The sequence below is a fragment of the Xiphias gladius genome, chromosome 20 (assembly GCF_016859285.1).
Source record: "Xiphias gladius isolate SHS-SW01 ecotype Sanya breed wild chromosome 20, ASM1685928v1, whole genome shotgun sequence".
Taxonomy (NCBI): domain Eukaryota; kingdom Metazoa; phylum Chordata; class Actinopteri; order Istiophoriformes; family Xiphiidae; genus Xiphias; species Xiphias gladius.
Window position 1 is genome coordinate 18853725 of NC_053419.1, and position 17814 is coordinate 18871538.

Here is a 17814-nt window from a genome sequence, read left to right on the forward strand (position 1 = left end):
AGCTATAGATTTCCATCTGGTCATATCAGTGTTATGTCACATTTATCTCTACTGCGGGGCAGTCGGATGGTGCACAGCTGCTACGAAGAAAAAAAACACAGAAAAGAAGCAGCCTGTGATGAATCGAAGTTCATATTTTAAGAAAAACATCTGGCTACATTTTTCAGGAGCCCTCTAGTCCCACACAGGTGGACTCTGGGAAGTGTGAAGGGATGCAGTGGCTCACTGAGACAGAACAAAGAAAGTAATTAGAGGAGACACTAAGAGCGAGGTGGTGGAGTGGCCGGTTGTGAAGGGTACAGAATCGCTGCACGTCTGACACATCACTCGGTTTGGAAAATGAATCTCGGGCAACCTATACTGAGCCTCCAGAGAAAGTGACAGACACTGAGCAACTTTCAAAAAAGGGTGAGTAATTAACTTTCACAATGGATACTGTAATAAGACTGAAGTATTTATATCCAAAACATTATATAGAGTAATATTTGTGAACGATAGAGTTGGGCTGACTGTTTAAAACCATGAGAGATATAAGATTATTTCCTTAGCAAGTTAGTTGGGCGTCTCTTTTATGCCACAGGGTCTCTTAGGAGAAAAGAAATGAAAAAGAGGTTTCCTGGTTTGTCATGTCAGATTGAGTTCTACTACTTTTCATCACTTGAAAGAGTGAACCTCACTTTACGTCTAAATTCTCCAAACAACCAAACAAAAAATAAAAGGATGCAAAACAGTGTGTAAACAAAATCTTGAGAAATGGCAAACCCAGTGTGGCCTGGATTTCTGTGATGAGTCTGACATGAAGAATTCTTCAGCCCTCATGACCTGAAATCCTCTTTCAGATGTTGCTCTTTGATCATTAATAGAAGAAAAAACAAAAATGGAGGAAAACTCTTGACACCAAGAAGTATAAACCTTTAAGAAGATTGTGAAGCTACTCAAGACTTGCGAAACGCTTTTCATACTTAAAAGAGTTTAGCATTTCTGTATGCTGTACAGGTGATTTGTTCCAGATAATATGTGGTATTATAATATATAGATAGCTTTCTTCTATGAGTGGTTGTCCCACAGTGAAGATCTTCTGTAAATAAACTATCAACTTTAATGAGCACATCAAGCAGTCCCATTCACAAGCATTATCAGGAAACACAGGTATTTGGTGTAATTACTACTACTGTAATAATTAATGGTCCTATGCATGAAAAAAAATGGAGGAATGACTTTAATTCCACGTCTTTTTTTGTTGTCCCAGCCCAAAATGCACAGTTCCTCGGCAGCCTGTACATGAAAACATTTAGAATGCAAATTAACAAAATGTTTTATTTGATTCCTCAAGGATGTTTGCTGCAACAGCAATCCAGTTCCACTAATCACACGGTCTGGTTTCAAGCGCCGTTCACGTACGCTGTCTCGTGTACAGAGGGAAGACAAAATATTGAAAGCAAACCACTGAAAAGGACTCCGTTCTGAAGTCGCTGCATCACAGTTACAAACGCTGTGGGTCGCATTAGGTTGAATGGCAGTAAGCAGTATTTATAAGCTCTAAAAGCAGATCATAACTTTGATATGCAAGTTTTCAGGGCAACACGAGGCAGGGAACAAAGAGGCCACAGTGCAAAAATCGCAGGTGCAGTGCTTTTAAAAGCCATGCAATTAACATGTGCTTCTCGTATCGATGTTTGGGCAGAATAATGCATGTGCAGAGCTTGACACGAGGTTGTTGCCATTCATCTGCTGAGGGGGGGGGGACTTTCTCTGTGTGCACCTTAGATCCAAGATCAACATGTTACATCATATTGGAAGCAAAGTGTTGTCCTGTATTGCGACTTAAGGTAAGTGGGACGTGGAAACTTGATACCTCAGCTGCACTGAGAACGATCTATTCAGTGAAGCAGGAGACATCTTTGTCTGGTAGCAGCGACGATATTTGCATATTCATATGTTACAAAACATAAGAAGCCAACACCGTGGTAGTAGTATCAAGTTTAATTAACTAATTCGTAACAGGATGAGGATTCACGTAACGACACACATTGTACACATATCCCTTACAGCGGAGGACACGCTCAACACCTGCGGATGTAGAATCAGTTGATTCATATGAGCTTTGGATACATGTCACTGCAATAAAATTTTAAAAATGAATGGGCGGATGGATAGCTATGGACAAGGAAAGCACTGTTTTTTTTTTTCATCCTATTAAAACCGTGTATAAGAGCGTGTAGTGTCAGACTGTAGCATAACGCTGGTGTGTAATGTAGTGTTTAACCACTTGTGAGCACTGGTTGTGAACGTTGGAAATGCTTCACAAATGCTTTTCCATTAGCTGTGGTATGGTAATTTCATAGAGTCATGCTTACGCTAGTCACCATATATCTATGATCTACATATACACTACTTTATCAACTGTGTCTGTACGCTGTGCATTAAGTATGATACCTGAGAGCTGGTGGTAGTGTGTGAATAACCCACCCAGTCACTGACCAGCCGGTAATAGGTGTACGATAGAAACTGCTGTAAGAGGTATGTGTAAACAGTTACTCCCAAAGCGTCCTTATTACCAATGACACAACAGAGGCAAGGCAAGAAAAACAACACAAACTGCATATTGCTGACCACTGCATACCTCATTTGAGTGACAAAGGAAAGCTGTGGCTCTGATGATTGTGTGGGATACAGACCAATTAGTCCCTGAATCAAGACACTTCCCCTCATTAAAATTTAAAGGGTTTTGGTAGAGTAGAGTAATGTACTACTTGACACTCATAAGAAACAGTCATAATTAACACAGAGGATATTCAGTAATTGATTTTAAAAGAAAAAAAAAAAAAAAGAAAAAAAAAGGTGCAACATGTTTTAAAAAGGAGAGCGAATAAAATAAGCGCACATTCCAGTTTTTCAGTACATTAAGTATCTCAAAATCTGCAGCCACAACTTGGCTACCGGAGGCTCCAACACGAGGAACCATACGTAAACATGCGGACCCATGCACTGAAAGCTTTTAATGAAAGTCCCCCTTTATCCATGCTACCAAAGATTTAGTGCATTAGTGCTTTAACTGACCTTAAAATGAAAAACTGAACATATGAAAGCATAAAACAAAGCTAAAAATCAACTGTCTTTATCTTTGGATAGACCAGATACATTCCCCAATGTTTGAAAACATCCCTAATGCCTTTGTACATTTAGAAATGCGTTCAGGCTGCAGTTCAGAGTTGTATGTGCGCAGTGGGTGTAATACTGTAAAACCAAAATCAATTAGTTTGTATTCATATTTCATTTGCATGATGCACCTCTCGGGCAGACAGGGTGGGGTTTTCCAGAGCAATTTCAAAGGTCTTTCGGAAAGCTCAATACTTATTTTTATATAAAAGTAATTTCTACTCAACAAAAAGCACAATGTTTTTTGTATAACAACTGTTTCTAGTTTTAATGCAGCTCTGAATGGGTCTGATTGTGACTCGGAATAATTATCCATTAATCCATTTAAGGTCAGATTTGAGGACATAAAAACACTAAAGGTAACACTTTAGGTTGGTTATTTACAGATCTGTTTTGTAATTGTCAGTCTGAAAGATTTAAAAAAAAAAAAAAAAAAAAAGAGGCAGGTTCTTTCAAAACTGATAATCAAGTCCTCTTCACATTAATCATTTCTAATTGGTGCTTAATCTACATTAAATTGGGTTTAAAAAGACCCCAAACATAAATGGGAATAGAACTTTTCTAGCAGTAGTCTTCACCGTTACCTCGATTGACTTTTTAATGCAAAAATGGACAGATTTTCTCTTCTGTTAGGCTGTTTCCACCAAAGGAACATTCCCAGGGGACCCTGAACCTTTTGAGGAACTCAGGGTCTAACCCTGCGTTTCAACCAGAATACCATGGGACTACATTTAGTTCCTGTACATTAGTTCCAGGCGTAAAAAAAATACGACCCATCCATACTCTCACATACACTAAATGCATACGGTCCATGTCACTTGAAACCCCACTGTGCCAAACTTTGCAACGATAATGAGGTCGGAGCTGTGAAAAGCTGGTATCAATATTTGGGATATGCTGCCAAAAACAGGACGACACGCAGCTCAAGTCTGAACCCCATGTATCATTTGACTTATCTTTACCCACTGTACTCTCTAAGTCAGACAACTCTGAATCACAGCCTCACATATAGAATAACTTGAAGTTAATTATGTACAATTTACAATCACATTAATTTCTATTCAGATTTCCTGAAAGTCTCCGGTACAAAGATGTACCTCACATTTTTCCTGCAAGAAGGGTTGACAACAAACAGCAGTAACAAACTACAAAGGGAAACAAATAACAAACACAACCCATAAGAAGAATTAAAAAAAATAAAAACAAAACTTAAAACCTAAGGAATCGTGTCAAGGAGAGACCCTGATTACACACCAGGTACCAAATAATGGACTGAATCCAACATCAATCTGTTTGGATACTATTAGGTCAGGACAGAATGCAGCGGTTAAAGTAAATAAATAAAGTCAGTACAATTGTTATGAAGGGACAGAAATGACAGTGAGGGAAGGATGATGTAGGAGGAGGTAGGATGGATAGAGGGCAGGAACTGAAGAAAGAACTTAGGAAAAGAGAGGAGGAGGAGCAGGATGAAAAGGCAGATGGCTCACTCTGGAGCGCCGTTTGCCGTTCCTGCCATCCTCTCTTCATCGCCCTGTTTCTGATGCTGCAGTCTGGCATAAGTCACTGCGTCTCCCCTGAGAGAGAAAGAGAATGAAGACAGGATGCAAGAGAGGGATGGTAATAAAAAGTAATGAGGAGGGAAATGGGAGTAGAAACAAAGAAAAAGCGGGTGTGACAGGAGAAGATGACACCATTAATTGCGAGGTTATTACTCTGCTGACCTTGTCAAAAGTTAATTTGGATGAATAAGTAGGCTCATTAGAATTGTTAGAACTGCCACGCATAAAATAAAAATCTTTTTAACTGATTATAATGTGGCATATTGCAGTCTGTTAGAATATCACATTTTAGGAGAGTGTTTTATGAGTAGGACATCAAGAGATATGAGTAAATACAAAATGTCAGTACTGCACAGCTTTTATTCAAATTGATACTTAAAAGAAATTATATAAAATAGCTGAGATTTATCTCATTCTTTTTAAGTGCTCTGATATACGTCATTACATGTTACTAACTACTACCAGACATCTTACTTTTTGCCTAAAGACGCAAGGCCATACAGAACTCCTGTTGCAAAGGCGATGGCATTCCCAAACAAGGTTGTAAAGGAGAAACTCAAGAATACGGGAAACAGGGCCATCCTGAAAATTAGCAACCCAGGAGACAGCCCACAAGAGACAAAAGCAAAAGTCAGTAAATCATATGGAGTACATGCTGTAGATAAAAAAACCACATTCCCAAAAGTTTGTCCAACAGCTTATGCAATGTTAATAATAATAAGGAATTCACATTCCAAAAATTTGATTTTTTTCATATTGTGCAGTACAGTCTCCAATGACATCCGTATACAATGCATAGTTGTTCTCACCCACAGTAGAAGAAGGCTTTCTGCCAGGGCTTGAGTTTATCTGCACGGGCTGCTACTGCATTAGCAAACTCTATGAACTGGCAACAGAACGGGACTTCACAAAGGAACAGGACGAAGGCATTCAACCTTGAGACAGGAGGACGGGAGAGAAACACAGCAAAGAATCATCCTGTGCACTTCCATCTCAAACACTGTGCAGCTGTGGCTCAAATATATGGACAGGGAGGGGAGAAATATGGAGGTCTGGAGAAATTTAAACACAGCAGACGGTTAGAGAAGAAACGTTAAGCCGTCATTGTTGAAATTCAAGGTATCGACTTGGGCTGTGGTGCTCATGCTCACGTCTACTGTCAAAGAAACAGCAAGAAAGTTTCTACAGTGAGCTGGCTAGTGAAATCAGGGCTGGAACTAAAGATTAAAAAAATGTATTGTATTGTCTGATTAACAGTCTTAAACCAAAACAAATTCAGTCCATTATCAGCTAGACAAAGCTAGAAAATGGGAGAGTGTTTGTTTGTGACGTTTTATTTCTGGGGAAATTGTAAAGGCTCTAAGACAACTCCTAAAGATAATTTTTGTTACAGATCAACCTGATGATGATGTTCATAATTAATTGGACTGTGTAAAAAAAATTCAGTAATAGTGAAAAAGTCTGGCCCATTGTTCTTGGCCATTTCCCAATGCCCACGCTGAATGCTTCATGTATCGCTCTTTTAAAATTGTCACTAAACTAGTGATGCAAACAGTTTTCTAGCAGGGCAGAAAAACTAACCATCGGTGGCTTTTTTTAGGACACGTTCTAAAAAAGTCATATTTAAAATCCAGAAAAAAATCAATGCAGCCTTTGACACACCATGTTCAGACGCCATTGGCCTTTGGCAAGACGTTCTCTACAACGCAGTCATTTGAGCAGTGCTGTCGGTGTGGCTACGTGGCTACATGAGACTACCGCTTACTATCAATGTCAAATACCCCTGTACATACAAATAAAGGAGTGTAAATAACCAGGTAACACAAACACATAATATGAGATATATGTGTTAGAAAAAGTGAAAATCTGCACAGTGAAGCTCTGATGGATCATTCCTATTTTAGATCGTGTGTCTGTGTCTTTCAGTTGGTGTTTAATAAAGCACACAAATTGCAGTCAGACACCTTAGTCAAACTGTGACAGAGCATTTAAGGTATTGTCATCAGGTTGTTCAAGACAACACTTTCATTGTGTAACCCTATTCTGACAGCAACAAGGACTCAAGCTTAAATGGAAAAACAAAGACTTCATGATAAAATAGAACATTTTCTATTACCTAAGTAAAGTGGTTTTATAGTAGGTTTATTGGTTTTGCTCCTGTGTACCAGCAGCATATTAAAATGTCTAGGCTCATGGAATGGGAATGAGCTAATTTATGCATGCTACATTAAAGTAAGTGTAACAGTGTTTAGACTTACACCATCCAGACTCCAGCAGCAATGTTTAAAGGGTTCACTGTGACACAGTTCCACACTCCCGAGACGGCACAGGCTGCATGATTTGGACAAAAGAAATTGCAAAATTATGAATGTGGCTGTTAAGAGATCCAGATCAATCACCTCTTTTTATGGCAACCTTGATAACTACATACTAACGTTTCATGTATACGCTGGGACCGTTTGGTTAGTTAATGCCTGACACTATAAACAAAACAAGAAAATCAGCAATGTGGAACATATGGATTATGTACAGTATGTAGATGCAAATGGACAACAAACACACAAACAGAAATGTCTTTCAAGAGCAGCACAATCACTGTCTTAACAATTTGGCATTCCATTGCCTTAGATAAAAAACACCTTGGAAACACCTGAAACACACTGAACAAAATGATGGAATCCGGCACTCATATCTAGACGTAAAACCTATTATGAGACATGCTTGGCCTGCAAATTAATTAGCCATATCAAATTTGAAACACTAATTACCACCGTGTCCAATTCAAAGCGGGCTACATTTTTCATGTACAAGATAATCTGTTGCGGACAGATTCCTCTAATGATAATTCTGAGTATTTTCAACAGAGGCATTTTTATGTGATGGCTACGACGTGTGTTGAAATTGTCATTACTTATTTCACTGTAGATATCTCATACCTACAAATTGTGGGGAGGATTGCTCCACACGCGAAGCCAGTGGGACGTGCCTTTATCCAATGTAGTACGTGTATGCTGCAACAGGAGATGAGCCTGTGTTTGTCATAAATTTATTTATTTGTGGTGGTCTGCCACATATTTATTTATTTATTATCTACTATTTCAAATGGGTAAATTCTTATTTCACTGTAGAGCTGCTTGTTTCGCCAAGCCCTTCCTTGCCCCAAACTAACAACCCTCACTGACCCGAGTCGGTGAGGGTGATTATTTGTTTGACACAACGTGAAGCAATGGACCTGTATATATTGTTCAGTTATTTATTTGTCACAAAGTACTTGGCAATTAAAATATTTGCAGTGGAGCACCTTATATATGATATTATTTAATAATCAATTCAAGAAATACAGAGTGGCCCTGGGTGTATGTGCCATGAAGTCAGCTGTTCTGGCAAAATAAGGCTCAGATAGAAAGTGACTGAAATAATTCCTGTCAAATGCAGAATCTGCAGCTTAAGGATACAGCTTAATATGGTTTCTATTAGTCTGACAATTTTTTCATGATTAATTCATTGTGAAATATTAAAACATTAAAACATAGTGAAATATTGAAAAATGTCAATAAAGTTCTCCAGAGCCCGAGATGACATCTTCAAATGGATTGTTTTGTCCAATCAATAGTCAAAAACTGTTGAAAAGATATTCAGTTGATTATTACAAAAACGGGGAAATATTCACATTTTGAACCAAAATGGAAACTGTGTAAAAATTACTTACTAACAGTTGATTATCTATATTGTTTCCTATTAATAATCGACTAATCCAAATGTCGACTAATTTAGGGCTGCAACTACTTACTTTTTTCCATTATCGATCAGTCTGACAATTATTATCTCCATTAATCAATAAACCCTTTAGTCTAAGAAATGTTAAACACTAGTGAAAAAATGGCTATAGTGATGTTATCAATTAGCTTGTTCTGTCTGTCTAACAGTTTAAAACCATAAGATATTTAATATATAATATATAATCAAAATAACTGCTGATTATCTTTTTGTCAATACACTGAAACTCCAGTTTGATAATATACGTTACATATGCCTGATGTCTATATGAACTGTCGGGCCAGACAAGCCCACAGTGTTACAAACAGTGGAAGAACTATGCAGCATATCCTGCTGCTTTAGACCATACAGCCTCCTTAATAATACAGAGCCTACTGAATATGCAGTGCACCAGTCGGTTAATGTGATACAGGCGCTGTGACTCTGGTGTCACTGAAAAGGAGAGAAGGATGGAGGGAGAGGCAGGAGGGCTGCAACGCTGCTGGAAACCTGTAAAGCCAGCAGTAAAATCACTACTGTCTCGGACTCAGTTCCCGAGGGATGGAGTAAAAGTAGCTGCTATGGACGTGGTGTGTTCATATCATGAAGTTAATTTAGGAATAACAAGCTGTTATGGCATGAGCAGGCCAGGCAAACAGGCGTTGCCCAGTAGTAGCTGCTGCAGTGATGGGTTAAACGGGCTGTGACAAAGCTTGCGTCTAGCCTGGCTGAGTAATAGAAATGAAGTATATACACAAAATAGTAATCTGATGCCTGCTCTGCCCTGTATCTGCTCTGACCCCTATATTAATACAGAGCTCAAGAGTCCACAAAATAAACAGTATCAAGTATCCTGACGAGACAATAAATTCCCCTCCCTGTCAAAGAAAACAGGACAAACTAAATGTCATTGAAAACTGGCACACAGCACACTCCGTAGTTGCATTCGCTTTACGTGTATGACGTGTGTGTGTGTATCTCTCTCTCTCTCTCTCTCTCACACACACACACACACACACACACACACACACACACACACACACACACACACTCACTTATTTTAACTTATAACATTACACAAGTAATTAACTTTGACAATCACTTACATATTCCTCCCAAAACCCCAGCTATCTTGCAGAGCCATCGGTACCACCATGTCATGCCATCATCCTCCGGGGCGGCTTTGTTGGACGCTGCAGTCTCTTCAGAGCTCATTTTGTTTTTCTAGCTTTGTTAGCTAAAGCTACACAAAGCCAGTATTTACAGATGTCAGCCCGAGACAAGCTAACAATAGCCAAGTTAAGTTAGCCAGCTAGTCTCAACAAACTAATTGCTAACTTGCCTATTACGACACACTAGTCCCTTTCAGTAATATCTGACTTAATTTCAACTTCTACTTATTTTTAAAAATCTATTCTTCCCTTTGTCTGTTCCCGTTCGGGCCAGCTGCCTGATGTTACCAGCTGCTTTTCAGACAGCTTCCCCCGTCAGTCAGAGCCAGCTAACCGGCTAGCTGATGCTAAAGAGCACCGCCACCAGCTGCCGCTAGGAGTGGTTATCACCGCTGCATCCGGCCTCAACCCTTAAGTAGTCTTGTAAATAAACGAAAAATGATCGTCAACGCGATTTCTGCTTAAATATATATCTATGCGCTTTCAACTCGGTTTGTTTGGGTCCAAGTAGCCGCCCCGTTGTTCTTCTCCCTGCCTGCTCAGCAGATGTAACCGGTGCATTGTGGGAGGACTTGCATGTGCGTCATGGTTTGTTTACATGTGTCCCGATCAGCAGATGTGGGTTTTTTTCAATTAATTAATCAATTAATATTTTACTACACATTTTGTGCTTACCGCAGGTTAAGGATGAAAACCTTGCAGCTGCACTTCTGATGATTTTAATATTTTCATACTCAGTTTAAGGTATCAACGCAGTTTGTGCCTTTAATGCATTACCATTACACTTGAGTCACAGAGCTAAGCAACAGTTCCTTAGAAAAAATACGTAATCTGCTACGGTTGTCTGACAACACTTACTACTGTCCTGAAAGTATGAAGTGACAAGTCAAAAATATATCTGAAAACATCATTAAATCTTATTAATTTTAAAATGTAAAAATAAATATACAGCTTTATTTGTTTCAATAAAGTTGTATACAACTTTCTATCATTTGGTAAAAATGCCAAAAAGCTTTTGACTTTTTTACGACTTTACCACCAATCAATTAAATCAAAACTGAATTTATCATAAACTTTTGTTAATCCACTAACCCTTTAGTTGGTCCTAGTACACATTTAATCATTTATCTACATTTATCTAACATTTCCATATGAACATATTTCCTTCTTCGAACCATCTGGCTGAAAAAAATTTCTGTCTACTGCACAATTAAAAGGATTCTGAACCTGTTTCCCAAGCTGCAACTTTGCTATCCAGGTAGCTGAAAATGACACACCTCCTTGCTAGTTTTGTAAGACAAAAGAAAAAAATAAAAACTTATTTTGTATAAAAATATAAAATACTGTAATTTGACACCAATATAAAAAAATATAACTGATAATAAAACTTTTCAAAATTGTTCCATATCACACAAATTTAGAATATATATGTAATTTCTGGCTACCATATTTGTTTGAATTAGGAAACAGTGGCGCAACTTAACAAAAGGGTTAAAAACCTTAAATACTGTGAAGCAGACAAGATACTTTTTCCTCTAGGTTGTTCCTCTGAAAATACCTTGAGTTCCGCGGTAAGTACTGTTACACAACCCTTTGGGTTTTTCCAAGACCAACAGGTTTTTTTTATTTTTTGGGAAAAAAAGGAAGCTTGGCTCTGTGACTCAAAGGTAATGGTAATAAGTGAGAGGCACAGACTGGTGGCTGCTCCCGGTCAGGTGATACACTGGGAATTGGATAAATCAAATATGCATGGTTGTCAACTTAATAACAAAGTTGATAGTACCTGAGTTTACATTGGGTTTTCACCCACCATACATTTTAGGATTGAATGGGTAAAAGGAATTAAAGATGGCAAAACAAACCTGATTTCACCTACATCCCTACACATCAAAGCAAAACAAAGAATATTTTTTCATTATTAAATATTCAATTAGTCTTTAATCACTCATTCTCACTTTCATATACAACACATTCTTCCCAAAATCACTCATATTATCCATATGAGATCCTTGCAAGGAAATGCATACATTTAAATGCCTGCACAAATTTGGACTGCCCAATCTGCAGAGGGGTGACTGTGTCTGTGTTTAATGAGAGGTAGGTCATTTAAGTCATCTGTTTGTGTTTAAGTGACTAGCTCTAACACCTAAGGCAGGCTTCCTCATTCTGACAGCAGAGTGGACTGTAGTGGCCTCAGAGTCCTTCGGCTGATCCTCCTCTCCTCCAGTATCGGTGCTGGTTTCCTCTTCCCTGTGGGTGTATGGCACAGCATGCCGTCGAGGGTCTGCTTTGTCACCTGACCGGCTCGTTCAAGATGAGTCACTATCTGTTCCACATCCATCATGTGTGGTCCGCCCTCACTCCGTAAGCGCAGCAAATCCACCTGTGAGAGAGGTCACAAGAAACTACTAATTCCACTCTTTCACAGCGGTTTTTAGAATGATTTACGTATCAATCTCTGTATGGCAACATTTCTGATCAATAAACTGAGTAAAGGTACCTTAGGTTTTACATTATTCTGATCGCAGAATAAATTGTATAGAAATTTTTAAAACCCCCTCTGCCAGGATGAAAGCACAAATTATGCATTTAAATACTTTCCTAGGTATTCCCTCATTGTTTTATTTATTTTTTAAGGATAAGTAGCTTCTGTGTCATTGAGCAAACAGTCAGGTGTTTGACTTACCACCTCCTGTGAAAATTCAGGCTTCTTCACAAAAGAAGGGCTTTTAGGCAGCACAGCTGCAGACAGGGTGGAAATGGCATCCGTCACTGCTCCTGACATTGCTAGTATTACAACCTAAATCACAATTTAAAAAAACACGAATAAATGAACAATAACAGCAATAAATAACGTATAACATGGGATGTTATATGATGCGCTCTTACTTTCAAATTTTGGCATAATCTGCTGTCCGTGCTCATAATCTGTGAATACAATGACTGTGCTTTTTCAATGTCACTCTGGAACAAAAAAGAAAGAGAAAACAGATTATTGATGATAGTTAAAAACTGTCTACATATTTTTGCATGAATGAAGGGTATAGGAAAAGATATAACTAACCCGCCTAAGTGCTAATGCTACAGCAAAGCAGTAAGCATGTCTGGGGATGAAGTGCCCTTTGGTCTGCCCCTCCTCTATCAGAGCAGTGCAGATCCTGTAGGACTCAATTGTGTTCTGACCAACATAAAACAGGACATCAATTTACAACAAATACCTGATTCATCCTAAAACACAAACCCCCCTTTTATTAAAATTGTAGAGCCAATCATTTAAAAGTTACCAGTTTATAGCAGGTACCAGCTGCCAGAGTCTGTGTGTCTTTGTTGAATGGTACACCTTGGTTCTTCATGGTTCTTAGTACCTCCAGAGCATCTGCAACAGCCAATGTTTGGATATTATAAACTTGCGATAGTAATTTTAGAAAGAAAAAAAACTAGAGTGTTATTCTGTCGCTTACTTTCATAACAGCCTTTTGTGAATAACATGTCTATGGCTATGTTAAAGGACGTTGCGTCGTTGAAAAATCCTCTCATACTCTGTTCAGACAAGTGAGAGAAAACTGTCATCACATTTACATAATTCACACAACTTCAACACAATTTAACGCACTTTGTCAATAGCCAGAGTAGTGGCTGATGTAATATTTTACCTCATCTGTAAGTGTAGCAGCAGCCATGTCCTCCAGACCCAGCTCATAGCACAGCCTCATGAAGAGAGGACCAAACTTAAACTCTCCGTGTGCTAAGTTTCGGTTCTCTGTGTGATACCTTGTGAGTGCAAATTAAAAGATCATCAATACAGAATTAAGACACTTGATACATGTTGCTCCATGCAATGGGTACAATCTCATTTCATTCTTTCTAATGTGTGTGAAAGGCAAAATGTCTTGCACAGCTTGTTTGTGCGGTATAAAACTGTCAATAAAGGATATACTATACCTATAGATGGCATCTCTGGCTATCAACATGTCTTCTGCAGACTGGCACAGGTGAAGGAGGAGCTTCAGCTCATCTCTCAGTATCAGCTCATTCCTCTCTAGCTTCTCACTGAACAGCTCTATGTAATTTCCTGCAAAATGACGTAAAAATATAAATCTCCGTGGATCACGACATGAAGCAGCTACCTGCAGCTAGGTGCCCGTGACAAGAACTACTTCACCTTTCGATCCAGTGACGAGGTGAGCCACGGCCAGCTTCCTTTGCTGAAAGTCTTGAAGTTTGATGACATCTTCTGACAACAGATGCCTCTTAGCTGCAGAGACAACGGTTTTTCAGATGCCAAAGACTATACAAATGCAGCTGTGTTGTGTGGTACAAAAATAAGGGTGGCATAATTTCAATGCAGTGTCACCACTGGGCAAACAACCGCCAAAAACAAACAAAAAGCAACTCATTTTAAGAAAAGGTTGCTCCCTTGAGAGGCCCTCACATCATAACTTAGCCTTGCTGGCCGGATCACCAACCAGACAAAATGGGAAGCTGACCTGGGGTCCCAAAAGCCCAGGTTTTAGTCCATATCATTTTATTCTACAGAATTTGATTAATCGCATATTTGTTAGAAATGTTCTCTACTATAGTACTGGTTGGTTTCTGTTAGACAGGGGGAATAACAGGGTCGCAATGGGGGCCCATCTACAATTTTTGGCCCCGTAGGAGGTTATTATGACCATGGGTGGATAGTTTATTTAGCCATTTACCTGAAATTCTGAAGCATAGAGCCGTTTCAATCTCTGCAAGTAAAAACCCAGGTAAACCGAGTTTTTGTTGGATTTTGTTGCAAGCTCAGCACACTAACGTGAACTGTTAAAGCAGTTCAAAGCCAAGTAATTATCATTACAGTATTACCCTTTTGATGTAACGTTACAGTACCTTTGTACACATGTGGGTTAATTACAATGTTCTGACGTAGCGTCTCTCTGTCTTTAAACGAGCCAGTTTTAATGGACACCTGCGTTTCAGACCGGACAATGTTGAGAAGTTTTGTTTATCTTACCTCCCACACAGCTTTCGATCCATCCTGGGTGCAAACTACCCAAAAATACTCCTTTAAAGGGCTCACGTAATAGCAACCGACAACATTTACCAAATCTCCCCAGCGCCATAGTGACCACTGACTGTACCACGGCAATGACAACAAAGGGGGGGATTTTGAACATATTATAGAGGTTTAAAACGCCAGTTGCCGCCAGGGTCAGTTAGCTACGTTTTAAAATGCACTGGAACCCTATAGCTATTTTTATTTCGAGCAAGACAATCTATACGGCTATTCCTTTTTAAATTTGTAAGACGCAGTTTGCAGTTGGTATCGTCCAACATGGCAGCGATCCTTGTGATCCGGTTCAGGAGTACAGCGAGTTTTAATTTTACATTTTTAATGTTGTCATTTGGTTCTCCTCAGCTACACGAAGCTGTGTTAATTTTTGAGTTTCTTGTTTTTCTTCGCCTGAAATTCGATGAGCATTTTATTTGTGATCAGCACAGCTGATAAAAAGAAGTTCGTCTTTTAACCTGCAGGTGATGCTGTTGCACTGCACTTTAAACACGTCTTACGATGCGTTTGTAGCTCACTGTAATGTTTAATATGTATAATAATAGTAATGTTTTATAAATGTGTGGGACAAGGACACCCTTGCTCATACGTGTACCTTTGGTAGCATCGGTTGTCATTGCCATAATATTGGCTGTAAGATTTGAAATCGAATTAGTGATACAAATGAATTACAAAGTTTTTATTGTATTTCACTCAGTGTTGGGAAGGAGAAGGATGAAGGAATTGAGTGGAGACCCTTAGATACTAGCTAAGCCCCCCAGGAATATGTTTCAGTTATGAAGGAGTGAGCAGGTGTTGGGCAGGAGAAGTGGCAGGTATACTGTGCGCGCGCACACACACACACACACACACACACACACACACACACACACACACACACACACACACACACACACACATGATTATTTTCATTACTGATTCATCTCCTGATCATTTTCTTGATTAATCAAATCATCTCTTTTTTTTTTTAATGGCTGGAACGATTTTACTTGATTAACAAAATAGTCGCTGGTTAATTCTGTGAGAATAAACTAATTGTTTCACCTCTGGAACTGTTACACATTTTTCTTTTTGAACAGATGTGATCATGGTTACAGATACCACAGCCACGGTTTGGCAAAACCCTTTCCACCAAATTACACCAGAGAGGTGTTTCTATTATCTAGGCTACCCTCACTGAGACAAATGGGGTGGACAAGGTAATAGAAACACCTGTCATTAAAATGCACAGTTCAACAGCGCCACATCCTGCATCCTCCAAAATCGTCATGAATGTTTCAAAAATGAATGATTTATTTTTGGAGAAGTAAGGTGGATGTAAATTGTAAGAAATTAATTCCAGATGATTAAGGTGCCTCTTAAATTAACTCCTAAGATAGACTATCTCGCACAGAGAAAATAGGGCTGGGACAGGGAGGTTCCCCGCTGTTGCCTTGGCAACAAGATCTCAGCCCATCCAGCTAAGACTGCTTGCTCAGCCAATCAGCCACCGGGCCTTGGATAATTTATGGTATCCTGCAAGGTGTATGTGCCTCTGAGGGTTTCTTTCTCTCGCTCTGCATATGTATGTTTGCATGAATGTGAAAACATTTTTTCCTACATATAGCACAACTATAGATACAGGTTGAATGTGTTTACTGTGGTGGCAGCTCATGTTAAGCTGCTGAGATAATGCCGTACTGTTTGTAGGTGGTCTATTTCCGCACTCAGAATCTGATTTCCCTTGACAAACAGCCAGGTTCTGTCAACAGATAGTAGCTCTCACATCTTCTTTGATTTATCCCTGTATGCCCTTCCTTTTGATGTTGGAAAGTGCCTGGGGTGTCCCATCATCATTAATAATAAATGTCCCTGCTGAATCAGTTTTGGCACAGAAAAGAAACACACACACACACAAAAAAAAAAAAAAAAAAAAAACAGCTGGTAGTGATTACTATGTCAGCCTGTCTGCCACAGTTATAAAGGCACTGTCCTTGAAAGACAATTAAATTGCTTAGCTTCCATCTTTTGCGAGACTAACGAGGTAAATTTATTCGCATGCCTATTCACTCAGCGACCGACTTCCCACTAAATCATAAATGCCTGTGGCTGCATGTTGGGTTTGGATAAATAGTAGGGATTCTCTCTCATTTGCATAACTTGTATATAATAATGTAATACTATATGGAAGGAAATATAAAAGCTTTCCACTTACTAGCGTGCCGTATATTTGCTGAGAATGTCTGGTTCAAGAGCTGAGTATTCACTGGCTGAGAGACATTAAATGTGTGGACTCATGGTCCCCCACTGTACAATAAAAGGATGCTGAAATGTGTAGACATGTCCTCTTATCCTTATCATTCTCTGCTTTTTCAGTCAGTGGGGTGTCTGATCTGAAACACCCTTCAGTGGACTGCATACTGGAGGAGCTAAATATGCCCTAAATTATTATTTTGCTCATATCCCTTTGACATGTTTCATATTCTAGATATCCTTATACATTTTTAGATCTTATAATTTGCTATGAGCTGCGTATGTTTTATTCATTTGGTATTTTTTTTCCGTTACTTTTACTTTGCCCTAGAAGCAGAAGTGGTGGCTCAGCACTGCTGCTTCACAGTAGGGTCCTGGGTTCAAGCCAGTGCCGACTGCAGCCAGTTTTCATGTTTGCAGATGTTTCTTCCTGGTGCCCACCACGAAGGATGTGCATGGTAGGCATTATGATAATATTCCTATTATTGAGTTGTTCCACAAGTTCTGACTTGAGGCTGCCCACTACTTTTAAATAGCTGGGATGAAATTCAGAGGACAAATTAACCCCAGGAGTCAATCGAGAAAATTGGTTTTAACTGCACTCCATGGTAGTGGGATTGTTTTAGTACTTTTCTTTGTCTCTGTGGAAACAAAAAAACCCCGTCTATCTAAGAGACACTTGACACTAAGGAGGCCATTAATAAAAAATTAAAAAAAAGACTTCCATCCGGGGCCACATTGTCACTTAAAGCCAATCATCCATGACACATGACATTAACTTGGCAGCCACTGTTCTGTTCTCCATCATTATAATAGAGTTTGGTCGTAGCTGGTTAGGGATGTCTCTCTGTAGGTCATATAATGTTTGTACTGTATTCCC

At 39.1% G+C, this 17814-nt stretch overlaps 2 protein-coding genes across 2 annotated transcripts; both read right to left on the reverse strand.

The window, feature by feature from the left end:
• Positions 1-1944: 1944 nt before the first annotated feature.
• Positions 1945-10205, reverse strand: cacfd1 (calcium channel flower domain containing 1). Its single transcript, XM_040158160.1, has 5 exons — positions 9584-10205; positions 6980-7052; positions 5531-5656; positions 5196-5303; positions 1945-4736 (listed from the first exon to the last, which is right to left on the reverse strand). Exons 1-5 carry the CDS (start codon positions 9690-9692, stop codon positions 4646-4648), a joined length of 507 nt encoding a protein of 168 aa, XP_040014094.1. The 5' UTR covers positions 9693-10205; the 3' UTR covers positions 1945-4645.
• A 1208-nt stretch (positions 10206-11413) lies between these two features.
• On the reverse strand, positions 11414-15139 carry ptcd2 (pentatricopeptide repeat domain 2). The gene is made up of 10 exons (XM_040158397.1): positions 14646-15139; positions 13812-13904; positions 13592-13721; positions 13303-13420; positions 13111-13189; positions 12934-13025; positions 12714-12827; positions 12539-12613; positions 12336-12449; positions 11414-12032 (listed from the first exon to the last, which is right to left on the reverse strand). Exons 1-10 carry the CDS (start codon positions 14806-14808, stop codon positions 11811-11813), a joined length of 1200 nt encoding a protein of 399 aa, XP_040014331.1. The 5' UTR covers positions 14809-15139; the 3' UTR covers positions 11414-11810.
• Between the last annotated feature and the right edge of the window lie 2675 nt (positions 15140-17814).

Excerpts from the sequence above, each read along its gene's own strand:
- cacfd1 (XM_040158160.1), bottom strand. The coding sequence starts at position 9,692 with ATGAGCTCTGAAGAGACTGCAGCGTCCAACAAAGCCGCCCCGGAGGAT. Across the intron at positions 5,657-6,979 it reads GCTGCTGGAGTCTGGATGGT|GTTGAATGCCTTCGTCCTGT; the intron begins GTAAGTCTAAAC and ends TCCTGTCTCAAG. Across the intron at positions 5,304-5,530 it reads AAAGCCTTCTTCTACTGTGG|GATGGCCCTGTTTCCCGTAT; the intron begins GTGAGAACAACT and ends GCTAATTTTCAG.
- ptcd2 (XM_040158397.1), bottom strand. The coding sequence starts at position 14,808 with ATGTTCAAAATCCCCCCCTTTGTTGTCATTGCCGTGGTACAGTCAGTG. Across the intron at positions 12,614-12,713 it reads TAGCATTAGCACTTAGGCGG|AGTGACATTGAAAAAGCACA; the intron begins GTTAGTTATATC and ends TTTTTGTTCCAG. Across the intron at positions 12,033-12,335 it reads CTGAATTTTCACAGGAGGTG|GTGGATTTGCTGCGCTTACG; the intron begins GTAAGTCAAACA and ends CCTCTCTCACAG.